The sequence below is a fragment of the Salmo trutta genome, chromosome 34 (genome assembly GCF_901001165.1).
Source record: "Salmo trutta chromosome 34, fSalTru1.1, whole genome shotgun sequence".
Classification (NCBI taxonomy): Eukaryota; Metazoa; Chordata; class Actinopteri; order Salmoniformes; family Salmonidae; genus Salmo; species Salmo trutta.
Window position 1 is genome coordinate 36,248,575 of NC_042990.1, and position 17,500 is coordinate 36,266,074.

At 41.3% G+C, this 17,500-nt stretch overlaps 1 protein-coding gene across 1 annotated transcript in view; it reads left to right on the plus strand.

Annotated features, from left to right (window-relative positions):
• Positions 1–9,505: 9,505 nt before the first annotated feature.
• LOC115173249 (zinc finger protein 40) overlaps positions 9,506–17,500 on the plus strand; it is a 107,957-nt gene continuing 99,962 nt past the window's right edge. Inside the window, exons 1-2 of the mRNA XM_029731165.1 lie at positions 9,506–9,768; positions 14,449–14,611. Of these exons, the coding sequence (XP_029587025.1) occupies positions 14,572–14,611 (40 nt within the window). The 5' untranslated portion in view covers positions 9,506–9,768; positions 14,449–14,571. The remainder of the gene's footprint in view (positions 9,769–14,448; positions 14,612–17,500) is intronic.

Below are 17,500 nucleotides of genomic sequence, written 5' to 3' on the forward strand. Positions count from 1 at the left end.
AGCTGAGCCACTAGAGATCCTGGTTCGAGTCCAGGCTCTGTCGCAGCCATCCGGGTTAGGGAAGAGTTTGGCCGGCAGGGATGTCCTTGTCCCATCGCGCTCTACCGACTCCTATGGCGAGCCGGGCACATGCACGCTTACACGGTCGCCAGGTGTACGGTATTTCCTCCTACACATTGGTGCGGCTGGCTTCTGGGTTAAACGGGCATTGTGTCAAGAAGCAGTGCAGCTTGGTTGGGTCGTGTTTTGGAGGATGCACGGCTCTCAATATTCGCCTCTCCCAAGTCCGTACGGATGTTGCAGCGATGAGAAAAGACTGTGACTACCAATTGGAGACCACAAAATTGGGGAGTTACCTCTGCTGCAAAGGATAAGTTCATTAGACTAAACTGCACCTCAGAATACAGCCCAAATAAATGCTTCACAGAGTTCAAGTAACAGATACATCTCAACATCAACTGTTCAGAGAAGACTGCGGGAATCAGGCCTTCATGGTCGAATTGCTGCAAAGAAAACACTACTAAAGGACACCAACAAGAGACTTACTTTGGCCAAGAAACATGAGCAATAGACATTAGACCAGTGGAAATCTGTCCTTTGGTCTGATGAGTCCAAATTTGAGATTTTTGGTTCTAACCACCATGTCTTTGTGAGTAGGTGAACGGATGATCTCCGCATGTGTGGTTCCCACCGTGAAGCATGGAGGAGGAGGTGTGATGTGTCGGGGTGCTTTGCTGGTGACACTGTCAGTGATTTATTTAGAATTCAAGGCACACTTAACCAGTATGGCTACCACAGCATTCTGCAGTGATATACCATCCCATCTGGTTTGCGCTTAGTGGGACTATCATTTGTTTTTCAACAGGACAATGACCCAAAACACACCTCCAGGTTGTGTAAGGGCTATTTGACCAAGGAAAGGGATGGTGTGCTGCATCAGATGACCTGGCCTCCACAATCACCCGACGTCAACCCAATTGAGATGGTTTGGGATGAGTTGGACTGCATAGCGAAGGAAAAGCAGCCAACAAGTGCTCAGCACATGTGGGAACTCCTTCAAGACTGTTGGAAAAGTATTCCAAGAGTGTGCAAAGCTGTCAACCCTTTTTTGGTTACTACATGATTCCATATGTGTTATTTCATAGTGTTGATGTCTTCACTATCATTCTACAATGTAGAAAATAGTACAACTAAAGAAAAACCCTTGAATGAGTAGGTGTGTCCAAACATTTGACTAGTACTGTACATGTAAACAGAAGTAATAGTGACCAGTAGCAGGATAAATAGATAGATACTAATGGTATATATACATGTAAACAGCAGTAATAGACACTTCCTGGCATGTATGTCGTGGATGGCTGGGAGCTCACCCCAGTTATGTGCTGGGCAGTCACCCCGACCCTCTGGTATGGTACTCAAGTGAGGCCAATCGCTTTGAGATCTCTAGCACTGGAAAATGGATGGTTGATATGAATGAAAGCACTTTGACCTATTATACACTGCTCAAAAAAATAAAGGGAACACTTAAACAACACAATGTAACTCCAAGTCAATCACACTTCTGTGAAATCAAACTGTCCACTTAGGAAGCAACAATGATTGACAATACATTTCACGTGCTGTTGTGCAAATGGAATAGACAACAGGTGGAAATTATAGGCAATTAGCAAGACACCCCCAATAAAGGAGTGGTTCTGCAGGTGGGGACCACAGACCACTTCTCAGTTCCTATGCTTCCTGGCTGATGTTTTGGTCACTTTTGAATGCTGGCGGTGCTTTCGCTCTAGTGGTAGCATGAGACGGAGTCTACAACCTACACAAGTGGCTCAGGTAGTGCAGCTCATCCAGGATGGCATGTCAATGCGAGCTGTGGCAAGAAGGTTTGCTGTGTCTGTCAGCGTAGTGTCCAGAGCATGGAGGCGCTACCAGGAGACAGGCCAGTACATCAGGAGACGTGGAGGAGGCCGTAGGAGGGCAACAACCCAGCAGCAGGACCGCTACCTCCGCCTTTCTGCAAGGAGGAGCAGGAGGAGCACTGCCAGAGCCCTGCAAAATGACCTCCAGCAGGCCACAAATGTGCATGTGTCTGCTCAAACGGTCAGAAACAGACTCCATGAGGGTGGTAATGAGGGCCCGACGTCCACAGGTGGGGGTTGTGCTTACAGCCCAACACCGTGCAGGACGTTTGGCATTTGCCAGAGAACACCAAGAGTGGCAAATTTGCCACTGGTGCCCTGTGCTCTTCACAGATGAAAGCAGGTTCACACTGAGCACACGTGACAGACGTGGCAGAGTCTGGAGACGCCGTGGAGAACGTTCTGCTGCCTGCAACATCCTCCAGCATGACCGGTTTGGCGGTAGGTCAGTCATGGGTGGGGTGGCATTTCTTTGGGGGGCCGCACAGCCCTCCATGTGCTCGCCAGAGGTAGTCTGACTGCCATTAGGTACCGAGATGAGATCCTCAGACCCCTTGTGAGACCATATGCTGGTGCGGTTGGCCCTGGGTTCCTCCTAATGCAAGACAATGCTAGACCTCATGTGGCTGGAGTGTGTCAGCAGTTCCTGCAAGAGGAAGGCATTGATGCTATGGACTGGCCCGCCCGTTCCCCAGACCTGAATCCAATTGAGCACATCTGGGACATCATGTCTCGCTCCATCCACCAATGCCACGTTGCACCACAGACTGTCCAGGAGTTGGCGGATGCTTTAGTCCAGGTCTGGGAGGAGATCCCTCAGGAGACCATCCGCCACCTCATCAGGAGCATGCCCAGGCGTTGTAGGGAGGTCATACAGGCACGTGGAGGCCACACACACTACTGAGCCTAATTTTTACTTGTTTTAAGGACATTACATCAAAGTTGGATCAGCCTGTAGTGTGGTTTTCCACTTTAATTTTGAGAGTGACTCCAAATCCAAACCTCCGTGGGTTGATAAATTGGATTTCCATTGATTATTTTTGTGTGATTTTGTTGTCAGCACATTCAACTATGTAAAGAAAAAAGTATTTAATAAGATTATTTATTTCATTCAGATGTAGGATGTGTTATTTAAGTGTTCCCTTTATTTTTTTGAGCAGTATACTTCAATTACGACATAAATATATATGTACCTTTTGAAGAACACGTGCTAAAAGGAAGATGAGCAGCCTATAGGCAAGTCTTCCTCTGTGAAAGGTTAGTTTGTTTCAGGGCTTGTTTGTATGTATTCAATTAATATCTACCTGTCCCGCCAAGAAAAACCTACCAGAATGCAATAAATAAAAACAACTCTTCAACATAGGATGCTTCCCAAACGGCACCCTATTCCCTACCTAGTGCACAGGGCTCTGGTCAAAAGTAGTGCACTACGTAGGGAATAGGGTGCCATTTAGGACGCAAGCAAAGGCTAGGGGGTAGTAGGCCCAAACCACAAGCGCCCGTGTTCATCTCAGTCCAGTCACATAAGAGGCCATTGTTCTGCAGGACAGTTCTGGAGGGCAGCTGCGCTTTTTTACCAAAACCACTTCAGTTTATTAATAGCCGTTTGCTGCTGCAGCCATTCTCTATGACTGCTGTGGAGGCAGCTGAAGAAGTCCCCTTCTGTAACCCAACCAAAATTTGCTTTTAATTGGAACATTGTGAAAAGTTGCGGTGGCATTGGCCAAGCCTTGGAATGCTGGGGCTTCTCGTCTTGAGGCAGGTTAGGGGTCAGCCTTGTGGACCGGATAGGAGGGATGACTCTCAAACTTTCCAAATCAGACTGTGGTTGTGTCCCAAGAGGCATCCTGTTCCTACATAGTGCACTTCTTTTTGATCAGGGTCCAGCTATAGGTCAAAAGTAGTGCACTATATAGGGAATAGGGTGCCATCCAGTGCGTGACTCCAGCCTGTAAGTTGGCACTCTGGTCTATCTACAAGAGGATGGGTTTTTGTTGGGTTATGCAGATTGCTTCTCTGCGACTTGTCTAAACCAAGGCTGTCCTCCAAAAGGACCTGCAAGTTCTGCTGAATTAGCCGTTATGACACGCCAATGCTCCTGGAGACTTCTGAAAACAGATCATCTCCTCCAATATCTACTGTCAAATCCAAACTTCTAGATCTGTATATCCAGACTGACAAGAGGCAGGTTTCAAGTCTTCAACATCTGTCATATTGCGGTAGCTCCTCAAACCAATACATTAACCGACATTATGGAAGAAAAGCAGTAATATAAATGATTTCAAATCACACCCTCATGCTCTCTTTCTCCACAATAATAAAACATCTAGCTCTGTGGGTGGGGAAAGAGTGGGGAATGCAAATGAGTCTTATAGAGAGAAAATGAGGCAGACGTGTGGGAGTTTAGAACGTATCTGTGCTGAATTACCATCTTCTGTATGCTGTGTTACTGAACTCCTAATAGCCTACACGTTTTAATATTAGATACCGAGATCAATCAATTTTTTTTCTCCCCTAATCATTCAAATTATTAAATTATTACGCATGGAAGGTCATGGAAACACATTTATACATACTGAATAAACGTACATATGTGACTATATTCACACTCAAATAAGATCCAGTCAAGAAAGAGACCAACATAAACGTTAAATCTTTGCCCAACTTATATTGGTCAGAACGGGCCATGTTGGTGCATGTTGTGTGCAGTGCAACAACGTGAGTCATAATGGGTGAGTGGTCCAGGAGTTGCCACTCTACAGGTAGTCTGAGATGTGATGGCGAGGTGTTCTCACAGGACAGAACCACCTTTCAATGGAAGTCATGACTGACAACACACACTGTGGCTAGTGACAGCGGTGACGTTAGAAAGTGTACCATTAAACTCTGCTAAGCTTCTTTGCGTGACAGGGCACTGACTGTAGAAAGAGTGAATGCTTTCCTACTTCTTCCTTTACGCAATTTGGCCACCGTTATAAAAATACAATTTTAAACAATGGGAGTCATTCATATATTTCAACCGTCTTGTTTTGTTTTCTAAAAGACCAAAAAGCAACAATGACAAAAATCAAGACATATGTACAGCTATTCACACAGTGAACACATTGTGTATCAATATATACATTTTGCAATGTGTGAAGATCCAATTAGGTCCAGTCCAGAAAAAAATCTGCCTTGATCACAGTATTTCCTCCTGGCAAAACAGCTAGGCCTGTGCAGCATGCCCTTAAAAATGAGACATTCACTGGGGTGCCATCATACCATCCTTAATATCCCTCACATACATACAGTACAGGCCAGTCTTTGTCTAAAAATGACATTGTCTTTCCTACATAATGCAATACTTTTGACTACGAAGTGCGCTATGTAAGCGATAGTGTGTCATTTGAAGTGTAGCAATTATGTGGGCAATCTGTTTCACAGATAAAAACTGCCACATCTCCCACGCATTGTTCGTTAGTGAGCTTTTTCTCTTAGCGTAAAAATATACCGTGACCTTTTTCATTAGGTGATGTGTCATAGCGGAACACACAGTGGCAGCCGTCATGATTTGAGGCACACAGGCATAGCTTAAAAATAACAGAACAGCATCTGCTGATGGATTCATGTCTTCTCTTAGCATCAGCCCGACAATGGGGTACTGTGACTCAATGTATTACAGTACCAAGATTTTCCAACTATGTTGAAGTAGAGTATATCTCCATTAGATAAATCTCCCATTTATAGATACAATTCTCATAGTAGTTTAATTGACTTAATGTCGCGCCCTGACCTTAGAGATAGATCCCTTGTATTTTCTATTTGGTTAGGTCAGGGTGTGACTAGGGTGGGAAATCTATGTTTTCTATTTCTTTGTTGGCCGGGTATGGTTCCCAATCAGAGGCAGCTGTCTATCGTTGTCTCTGATTGGGGATCATACTTAGGCAGCCTTTTTCCACCTTTAGTTTGTGGGATCTTGTTTTTGGTACTGTGCTGTATGCCCTACTGAACGTTCCGTTTTTGTTTGTATTTGTTTTGTTTCAGTGTTCATTTAATATATTACAATGTACGCCTACCACGCTGCACCTCGGTCCGATCCTTCCAACGAGCGTAATACTAAACCTGATGTGGACATCAATAGCCAACACATTTTGTTGTAAGATAAAATATTTAAATATAGGCTGGTAAGTCCCGTGTGGCTCAGTTGGTAGAGCATGGTGTTTGCAACGCCAGGGTTGTGGGTTCGTTTCCCACGGGGGACCAGTACAGAAGAAAAAAAATGTATGAAATGTATTTACTACTGTAAGTCGCTCTGGATAAGAGCGTCTGCTAAATGACGTAAATGTAAGTCATGTTGTTTTACAAAATAATGGGCAAATCAAAAAAAAAACATAAGCTGGCGCACACCCAGAGAAAATTGTTTTATGTAGAGGGGCTGACTAACAGCGAATAAGCTATAAAAATAAAGACAGTCACACACACACCATGGCATTTTTTTGCCTTTACCTCCATTATCTCACATCATTTGCTCACATTGTATATAGTCTTATTTTTTTCTACTGCATCATTGATTGTATGTTGTTTTACTCCATGTGTAACTCTGTGTTTTTGTATGTTGTCGAACTGCTTTGCTTTATCTTGGCCAGGTCGCAATTGTAAATGAGAACTTGTTCTCAACTTGCCTACCTGGTTAAATAAAGGTGAAATAAATAAAAATAAAATAAACACTCTATATATAAACTCCCAGTAATTTATTGGGTAAATCACCAATGTTTCAGCATCACTGTGCCTTCTTCAGGGTGAATGAGGAAGTAGAAGGCAGACTATCCAAAGGACACAATACACTATTCCGCAATCATGGGCATTAATATGGAGTTGGTCCCCCTTTGCTGCTATAACAGCCTCTACTCTTCTGGGGAAGGCTTTCCACTAGATTTTGGAACATTGCTGCAGGGACTTGCTTCAATTCAGCCACAAGAGCATTAGTGAGGTCAGGCACTGATGTTGAGCGATTAAGCCTGGCTCGCAGTCAGCGTTCCAATCATCCCAAAGGTGTTCGATGGGGTTGAGGTCAGGGCTCTGTCCAAGCCAGTCAAGTTCTTCCACACCAATCTAGACAAACCATTTCTGTATGGACCTCGCTTTGTGAACAGGGGCATTGTCATGCTGAAACAGGAAAGGGACTTCCCCAAACTGTTGCCACAAAGTCGGAAGCACAGAATTGTCTAAAAGGCTATTGTATGCTGTAGTGTTGACTTCCATTCACTGGAACTAAGGGCAGTGTCTGAACCATGAAAAACAGCCCCAGACCATTATTCCTCTTTCACCAAACTTTACAGTTGGCACTATGCATTCAGGCAGGTAGAGTTCTCTTGGCATCTGCCAAACCCAGATTCGTCCATCGGAATGCCAGATGGTGAAGTGTGATTCATCACTCCAGAGAACGCGTTTCCGCTGCTCCAGAGTCCAATGGCGGCAAGCTATACACCACTCCAGCCGACGTTTGGCATCGCGCATGTTGATCTTAGGCTTGTGTGCGGCTGCTCGACCATGGAAACCCAATTCATTAAGCTCCCAATTCATTACAATCTGTAGAAGCTATGAGGATAGAAAGGTTCAGTACTTTTGTGAAGCATCACAGTTCAGCTGAAAAATATATGGCAAATAGAAATCCAAAATGGATGGTGTTAAGAGATAGATGGGAGGGGTTGAATGGAGCTGAAGGGTGGGACAAATAACAACAAGATAACCAATGTTAAACATACGGGGTCTGTTAAATGTCTATAGGTTCAGAACGTTTGTGAAATAGCACAGTTACAAATAGAAATCAAACCGGATGGACATCAGAAATAGAGGAAGGACTAAAAACAAACAAAATATAACTATTGTAAAATAGATTGTGTCTGTAAAATGTGTAATATGTACAGTTGAAGTCGGAAGTTTACATATACTTTAGCCAAGTACATTTAAAGTCAATTTTTCACAATTCCTAACATTTAATCCTAGTACAAATTCCCTGTTTTAGGTCAGTTAGGATCACCACTTTATTTTAAGAATGTGAAATGTCAGAATAATAGTAGAGAGGATGATTTATTTTATGTAAACTTTCGATTTCAACTGTATATATATATATACATGTATGTATATAAAACTATTTTTTTAAAAGAAGCTCCCGACTAACATTTATTGTGTTGACGTTGTTTCCAGAGGCTGTTTGGAACATGGCAGTGAGTTTTGCAAGCGAGGACAGACCATTTTTACATGCTACGTGCTTCAGCACTCGGCAGTCCCATTCTGTGAGCTTGTGTGGCCTACCACTTTGCGGATGAGCCGTTGTTGCTCCTAGATGTTTCCACTTTAAAATAACAGCACTTACAATTGACTGGGGCAGCTCTAGCAGGGCAGAAATTTGATGAACTGATTTGTTGGAAAGGTGGCATCCTATGACAGTGCCATGTTGAAAGTCACTGAGCTCTTCAGTAAGACCATACTACTGCCAAATTTTGTCTATGGAGATTGCGTGACTGTGAGCTCGATTTTATACACCAGTCAGCAACGGGTGTGGCTGAAATAGCCAAATCCACTCATTTGAAAAGGTGTCCACATCATTTTGTATATGTTTTACATTTACATTTTTTGTCATTTAGCAGACGCTTTTATCCAGAGCGACTTACAGTTGTGAATGCATAATTTTTTTTTATTCCGTACTGGTCCCCCGTGGGAATCGAACCCACAACCCTGGCGTTGCAAACGCCATGCTCTACCAACTGAGCCACACGGGAGAAATGTGTGCAGCACACAATTCCATAGGCCTTTCTTTGCATAAATGCAACGCAGGGACATTCAAGTATGGGGTATCTTATCTAGTATTATTCAATTTAGTTTTTTAATATAATTAAAATGAAAACAATCTCAAATAAATGTGATTTATAATACCCTAAATGTCTATGATTGTTGGGGAAAACTGACCGCCATCATTGCATGACACCCTCTATGTTGTATCCAACATTTTTTTTTTTTATAGCAGCTGTATAATCTTCGATTTTCAAACTCACCCTCAATACCTCTGGCAAGGCCAAAGTCTACTAGGCTTTTATATGGTTAGTAATTGCTATGGGAGATCTGCATGGGAAAGCCCGGTCTGCAGTCGTAGGGGCGCAACGTGACCTGAAAAAAAGGAACCTCCGGGAAAAACGTCAGCGCAAAGTGGATCTTTAGGGGGGTGGGCGACAAACGATACTTGAAATAAACACTATTTTAGACTGTTTTTAAATTGTTCATATGATCCACACATAGTTGATATACGTTTTAAATGAATGTGCATGTATAAAAGTAAAACTTAAGGCCTTGGTAATATTATTTTTCAGTCATTTATTCGGTCGTAGTTCGACCGTCTCACACCTCCCGGAGATGACATCCTGTGGTTGGGAGGCGGAGACGGGACCCCCGTTGACGTCAGTGGGCCTGTCTGTTTCCTGCAATAGAAAGTGAGAGAAGAGAGACAAAATAATCAATTTGTCCTTACAGTTAAGGTGTGTTACACCTGCAATCATTAATATTAAGACTGCACTTGTAAGTATATTTGAATGTAGTTTGTGTATATTTATTTATTTTTTTCGTTAATGTGTTGGCCACTTCGGTCTGCATCGGGATGCGTTCTGGCAGTGTTTTCACGGGGCGCTCGTGTCCAACGCTGGTCGGGGACGTTCAAGCTGGTTCGGCTAGTTCTTTTCTCAAGGCCATCACTGTTTTCTTTCGTTTTTTTGTTTGCCAAGAAGGAATGTCAAATTTTAGGACCAAACAAGTCAAAGTTTCAGAGCCGTCGTTGCTTGCATCGTTGTTTTGGTGTAGACGTCTGCAGCATTTGAATGTGGTGTGTGTAATATTACTATCTTGCCTGCTACGCAACGTGTACTGAATGTGCCTATTTTGCGCCCATGGGTAAGACTTATCTATTGCAAATTTATCTGATACACAAGCCAGTGTTTATATGTTGCGCAACACATGGCCAACAAAGTGTTGAAAATAATGTCGCATTTTGTTGAATTAGGGAAGTGCAGCCGTTGTACTGTTGCAGAGAGCGAGGGGGTTTCCCTGACTCCTCCCTCGGTTACAGCGCGTTCATGTGTTGTTGCTACAGACATACAAATACCATGTTCCCATATTGCTTTTGATTTAGACTGCGTTCCCTGAAAATAAGATCGACATGTGATTATAACATGGATTGTGAAAGCACATTGATGAATGGCTGCAGGGAAACAGGGCTGTTTACCTGTTTAGATGTGTCACTTGAAGCCACCGTTATTGGTTGGATAGACTGATTTGATTATGTCACAGACAGGGGTTTGGCTATTCTACATTAATATTTCATAATGCAGGACATCGTGTCTATTGTTTTACATGCGGCTACAATGTTGCTGTAAAATGCTGCAAGGTGACGGAAAGGAATCCTCCTAGGTGTGTGTTGAATGAGTCAGCCGTTAGTGACCAACAGAGAGGATTTCATTCGGACAGTTTTAGGTCCTACTGCAACATTTACTCAGCAGCTCATTGTGGCGTCCTCATCAAGCTGTCAGTTTCGGGGTGTTTCCTCAAATATGAATCAGCTGACACGCGCGCCGCACACGCACGGTCTCCTCCTGACATGCATGCAGCATCGTCTGAAGCATCAAGCATTCGACCTGTCCTTGGTTCTGCGAGGCAGGTGGGTGCCTAGGGCTGCATGTTATATTGTGTGACTTTCATTGTCGTCCTTCCGTGCTTTCGGTGACCTGGTGCAGACGCTATGTACAACACTGCCGATGTATTGCACTGACTTCGACAATGATGTCATTGCTGTGGCAGCGCACATGTAGCCGTGTATGGTTAAACATCCTACCGTCGTAGTAACGGACTGTCATGCAACATTGGCAAACGGAACATAGACGTGATGCTGAAAGATAATGTTCAGTGGAAGGGATTGGACGAGGTTGTTTGTTATGAATACTACAATAGGTAATTTTAGTAACGCCATGTAGGAAATTATCTAACAGCATGCAGATCATTATATTTCAAAGGTTTTGTCATTTTCAATAAAGTCATTAAAAAAAAAAAGTATATATAATTCAGGGCAGTGTATTGGAGGGCTAATTGCAAGAGTGCTATGCTTTGCCGTGGGTTTTGCTGCTGTTTTTGTTGTTGTTGCAGAGCGCAGATTTGCATAAAGAAAAAAAGAGACCCGATCATCCTCTGTAAAAAGGGCAGCAATACAATAAAACAACGACCACTACGACATCACATTGACCTTTCAGTGTTTGCACAGGTCTGATTGTGACGCAAATACTATGGAGGGTTAACTTTTACAAGGTGATCAGTCTGATATGAGCCCTGTCCGCTAACCGCCGTAGCACCCGGACCGCTTACTTCCCGCCAGACACGGGGCCTTATTGTTGGCACCTTTCATCATTCAGGAACGTGTGTCGTTAAAGCGAAGGACAGGGATGCGTATCTAACATGGACTTGTCAATCAGGCATTTACCAAAAACAATCTCCTCTTGGTTTAGATTAGACTAGAGATAGTTAGTCCAGGGTTTATAGTTATATGGATATAGATGCCTTCACATCTCTTTTGTCTGTCCAGAATTCACCACATTTCAGTCGCAGGAGTGTCATCCTGTTATACGGACATTATACTAGCAAACCTAACTGGAGCTTTGCTTTTTCTGTAGGTTTGGACAGAAATTTAGCCTGTGTACATTTTTGGAATTAAATAATAATTTAGACTGTGTACATTTGGACTGAAATAAGAATTTAGCCTGTGTACATTTGGACTGAAATAAGAATTTATAACATGTATGTTTGAATCAATGGCTTGCATATACACTAGATGACCGACAGGGGGCGCTGTATTGAAGCTGCCGCACCTCCATCTTGGCACACCCCCACCATTGTAGAAAATATTTTGGAAGCTATTAAAATGCATTCACTAATGTCTACATTTGTTTTTGCCACATTTATTTGATTACAGACACCTTAATGCAGGGGTGGACATCTCCAGTCCTCGAGGGCCTGATTGGTGTCACACTGTTTCTCCATCCCAAGCAAACACAGCTGATTAATCAAATTGCTTCCTAAACTGAAGATCATTATTGGAGTCAGGTGTGTTAGCTGGGGCAAAACTGTGACACCAATCAGGACCACCAATCAGGACTGGAATTGCCCACCCCTGCCTTTAATGCATACTTTATAATTATATTACGTGAGCTAAACAAAATAAAAATATATAAACTGTTTCCTTAAAAAAAATCCTAATCAATCTACACACAATATCCCACAATGACAAAGCGAAACCAGGTTTCTAGACATTTTTGCTAATATATAAAAAAACTGAAATATCTTATTTATGTACGTATTCAGACCCTTTGCTATGAGATTCGAAATTGAGATGAGGTGCATCCTGTTTTCATTGATCATCCTTGATGTTTCGAGAACTTGATTGGAGTCATCCTGTGGTAAATTCAATTGATTGGACATGATTTGGGAAGGCACACACCTGTCTATATAAGATCCCACAGTTGACAGTGCATATCAGAGCAAAAACCAAGCCATGCGGTCTAAGGAATTGTCCGTAGAGCTCCGAGACAGGATTGTGTCGAGGGACAGATCTGGGGAAGGGTACCAAAAATGTCTGTAGCATTGAAGGTCCCCAAGAACACAGTGGCCTCCATCATTCTTAAATTGAAGAAGTTTGGAACCGCCAAGACTTCCTAGAGCTGGCCGCCCGGCAGAACTGAGCGATTGGGGGAGAAGAGCCTTGGTCAGGAAGGTGACCAAGAACCCGATGGTCACTCTGACAGAGCTCCAGAGTTCCTCTGTGGAGATGGGAGAACCTTCCAGATGGACAACACTCTCTGCAAAATTCCAGCAAATAAGGCCTTTATGGTAGAGTGGCCAGATGGCAGCCACTCCTCAATAAAAGGCACATGACAGCCCGCTTGGCGTTTGCCAAAAGGCACCTAAAGGACTCTCAGACCATGAGAAACAAGATTCTCTGGTCTGATGAAACCAAGATTGAAATAAGAATTTAGACCCTGTACGTTTGGACTGAAATAAGAATTTAGAAAGTGACACTGGTTAGACTGACAGACGCAACAACAGCAGTGTTCTCTCTTCCAAGTGAGAGGACGGGAGACTACACACACCCACCCAAGGGTTTCCGTTTACCGGTAAATGGCAGCTTTTGGCCATAAAAAAGCAGCTAAATCAAATTGTCCGGGAGAAAGAAAATCCATTGGAAAATAATGCTTTTAATCATTGATGGAAATAGCAGTCGATGTGCCCCAACTTAAAAGGCGAATATACTTCATAGGCTAATAAATCCTCAAGCTGCTTGGAAATGTATATCTGGTGTGTTTCAATTTTTACTCACGTTAAAGACGCAAGGTCCTGAGCAAAATTGACGAAGATTATGTTGATTATCCCTGTTTCTAGTGTGCCCGCCGAGAGGGAACCCTTTCTCCAAAACGGAGTAAAGACGGCCTCAAGATCGCTCCTTGAGGACAAAGTAGCGAGGCTGATGCGAATCGCAAGCTGCCCCAAGGAGTTGGACTGATTTGACTTCCCAACAGCAGAGGCTCACTATTGAGCAGGCCAAGGTCCGCTGCAAGTAAATTAGAGGCAAATGATTGTGTTGGTCAGGCCTGGTCTTAGTACTTCTGCTGCCACCCTAGACAAGATCAACATATGCCGCCCCTGTTTCATGTATAGTATGACTATTAAGATTTGGAATGGATTGATAGACTGTAGAGGAATGATGTGTATCATGCGCAATTGGTGCATTTCAGTTGAGCTTATTCAGTAGCACTTGGAAACAAAACAAGTGCTTTCATACATGCATGGCGCGCGCAGACCTCGTTTCACAGGAGCATCGTAAAATAAGCTTCCTCTCAATTAACCAACATTTTTTAATGAATTCATTTGATTTACTTATCGAATTTGATTGTCCGACATCAGTTTTATAATTTCTTCATTTTGTTGCCGCCTTGAGTGGCCTCTTTCCACTGCCGTGGTGCTGAATCGCAGCTGGTGTGGGGCAGGCTGGCTCTGGTGTTCGTAGACAGCCATGTTTTGTTGTTTTAATTAGCTTAATTAAAATATTAATCTCTAGGCTAAATTAAATTAGAGAGGCCTAGATTGTATTTTTTTTAAAAACAGCTGTGATTTGTTATTTATTCACTAAAGTGTTCTTACAAATAGCCTGTAAGACAGGTCGTTCGCACATTTTATTATACCAATATGATATTTTGAATTTGTTTTACTGTGTAGGTGGTCACGCTGTTCCGTGTTGAATTCTCCTAACGGAAACCCTGACACACACACACACACACACACACACACACACACACACACACACACACACACACACACACACACACACACACACACACACACACACACACACACACACACACAGAAGACTGCATGGACTGCATGGACTAGTGTTTATTGATCTTTATTGATCTTCACTGTGTGTTGCGCTAATGCTGACCACTGTTGTTTGTGTGTGTGAACCCAGAGGGTGTCCCTGACTGTGTGTATGTGGATTCAGCTGTCCCCCAGCTGGTCTACCTGCATTAGAGAATCTACCACCTTTCAGAAGATGTGTCAGTGAGTGAACCAACCAACCGGGGAGAAAAAAATGCCGCGCACAAAGCAGAACAACCCCAAGAACCTTAAAGGTGAGTCCCCAAACTGTTTTGAATGTGACTTGTATTCTAACCTATCCTATTCTAACCTATTCTACCCTATTCTAACCTATCCTATTCTAACCTATTCTATCCTATTCTAACCTATTCTACCCTATTCTAACCTATCCTATTCTAACCTATTCTATCCTATTCTAACCTATTCTACCCTATTCTAACCTATCCTATTCTAACCTATTCTATCCTATTCTAACCTATTCTATCCTATTCTAACCTATCCTATTCTAACCTATTCTATCCTATTCTAACCTATTCTATCCTATTCTAACCTATCCTATTCTATCCTATTCTAACCTATCCTATTCTATCCTATTCTAACCTATCCTATTCTAACCTATCCTATTCTATCCTATTCTAAACTATTCTAACCTATCCTATTCTAACCTATCCTATTCTATCCTATTCTATCCTATTCTAACCTATCCTATTCTAACCTATCCTATTCTAACCTATCCTATTCTATCCTATTCTAACCTATCCTATTCTAACCTATCCTATTCTATCCTATTCTAACCTATTCTAACCTATCCTATTCTAACCTATCCTATTCTATCCTATTCTAACCTATTCTATCCTATCCTATTCTATCCTATTCTAACCTATTCTAACCTATTCTAACCTATTCTAACCTATCCTATTCTAACCTATCCTATTCTAACCTATCCTATTCTATCCTATTCTAACCTATTCTAACCTATCCTATTCTAACCTATCCTATTCTATCCTATTCTATCCTATTCTAACCTATTCTATCCTATCCTATTCTAACCTATCCTATTCTATCCTATTCTATCCTATCCTATTCTATCCTATTCTAACCTATTCTATCCTATCCTATTCTATCCTATTCTAACCTATTCTATCCTATCCTATTCTATCCTATTCTAACCTATTCTATCCTATTCTAACCTATTCTATCCTATTCTATCCTATCCTATTCTATCCTATTCTAACCTATTCTATCCTATCCTATTCTATCCTATTCTAACCTATTCTATCCTATCCTATTCTATCCTATTCTAACCTATTCTATTCTATCCTATTCTAACCTATCCTATTCTATCCTATCCTATTCTATCCTATTCTAACCTATTCTATTCTATCCTATTCTATCCTATTCTATCCTATTCTAACCTATTCTATCCTATCCTATTCTAACCTATCCTATTCTATCCTATTCTATCCTATCCTATTCTATCCTATTCTAACCTATTCTATCCTATCCTATTCTATCCTATTCTAACCTATTCTATCCTATCCTATTCTATCCTATTCTAACCTATTCTATCCTATTCTAACCTATTCTATCCTATTCTATCCTATCCTATTCTATCCTATTCTAACCTATTCTATCCTATCCTATTCTATCCTATTCTAACCTATTCTATCCTATCCTATTCTATCCTATTCTAACCTATTCTATTCTATCCTATTCTAACCTATCCTATTCTATCCTATCCTATTCTATCCTATTCTAACCTATTCTATTCTATCCTATTCTATCCTATTCTAACCTATTCTAACCTATTCTATTCTATCCTATCCTATTCTATCCTATTCTATCCTATCCTATTCTATCCTATTCTAACCTATTTTATTCTATCCTATTCTAACCTATCCTATTCTATCCTATTCTATCCTATTCTATCCTATTCTAACCTATTCTATTCTAACCTATCCTATTCTATCCTATTCTAACCTATCCTATTCTAACCTATCCTATTCTAACCTATTCTATTTTATTATGTTCTGTCCTATTCTATCCTATTACATTCTACTCTCTGTCAGGTCATCTTTAGTTTAGACTTCAATATTCAGAAGCAAGTGAGCAATAGACAGAAATAGGAAGGGATCACTGAGTCACCTGTCCTAACCCCAGTCCCCTAGTCCCCAAAACACTTCTGTCCACACAGACCAAATGTCTATAGGATCTGCTGACACATGGTCGTCCACTTCCCTTCTGTGTGATTTTGCTGGTTAGTCTTTTGTCATACAATTTCTATTAGAGCTTCCTATTCCCTTCAGTGTGTGCTGTGGGAAGCACAGAAGTAAAATACATTGTGTAATTCTATGGTGGAAGCTCCCTTTAGGCCGATATCGTTGGAGTCTGTATGTTAGTTATGGTTGGAGTCTATGTAGGTTATAGTTGGAGTGTAGTGTGTAAGTTCTTATGGCTTATGTTCATGTTTACAGAAGTATGCCTGTTAATCAAGAGCAGAGCTATTCTTCGGCTGCATTAATTGCTTTTGATTTCTACTAGGGTTGCAAAGCTACCGGTAATTTACCAAAGTTACCAGAACAATCAGTAATTTTGGTAATTAACATATAATCTATGACAATCTATTTTAACTTTGGCAATTTATACTTTAATAACGTAAAAAAAATTATTAATATACAGTATACTTAAAAAAATAATCTGTGTCCATATTGTGCACGGGTTTCTAGTAGACAGACTACATGGTTCAAGAGAAAACAGCCGAATTAATTTAAAAAAAGCATCTAATCAACAATGGCATTATTTTTTGTTAACTCTGCAACTCTTCCAAACAGACTTTTTGCACAACTGCCACCAGTTTGACGCTAAAACATTGACAACAAATACATATTGACATAAATAAAATGTAAAAATAAAAAATAAAATATATAGATAGATAGATCTATATATATATATCTATATATATCTATCTATATAAATTACTGATAGATAGATAGATAGATATATGAAGAATAGTTCATGCTCAAATTCTTGTATTTATATTATAATGGTATTCAGTAAGTTTATGGTTCATTTAGGATAATGTTTCACAGCTTTGTCATTCTATTTATTTATTTTTTAATTTTAAATCATCTTATTTAATAATG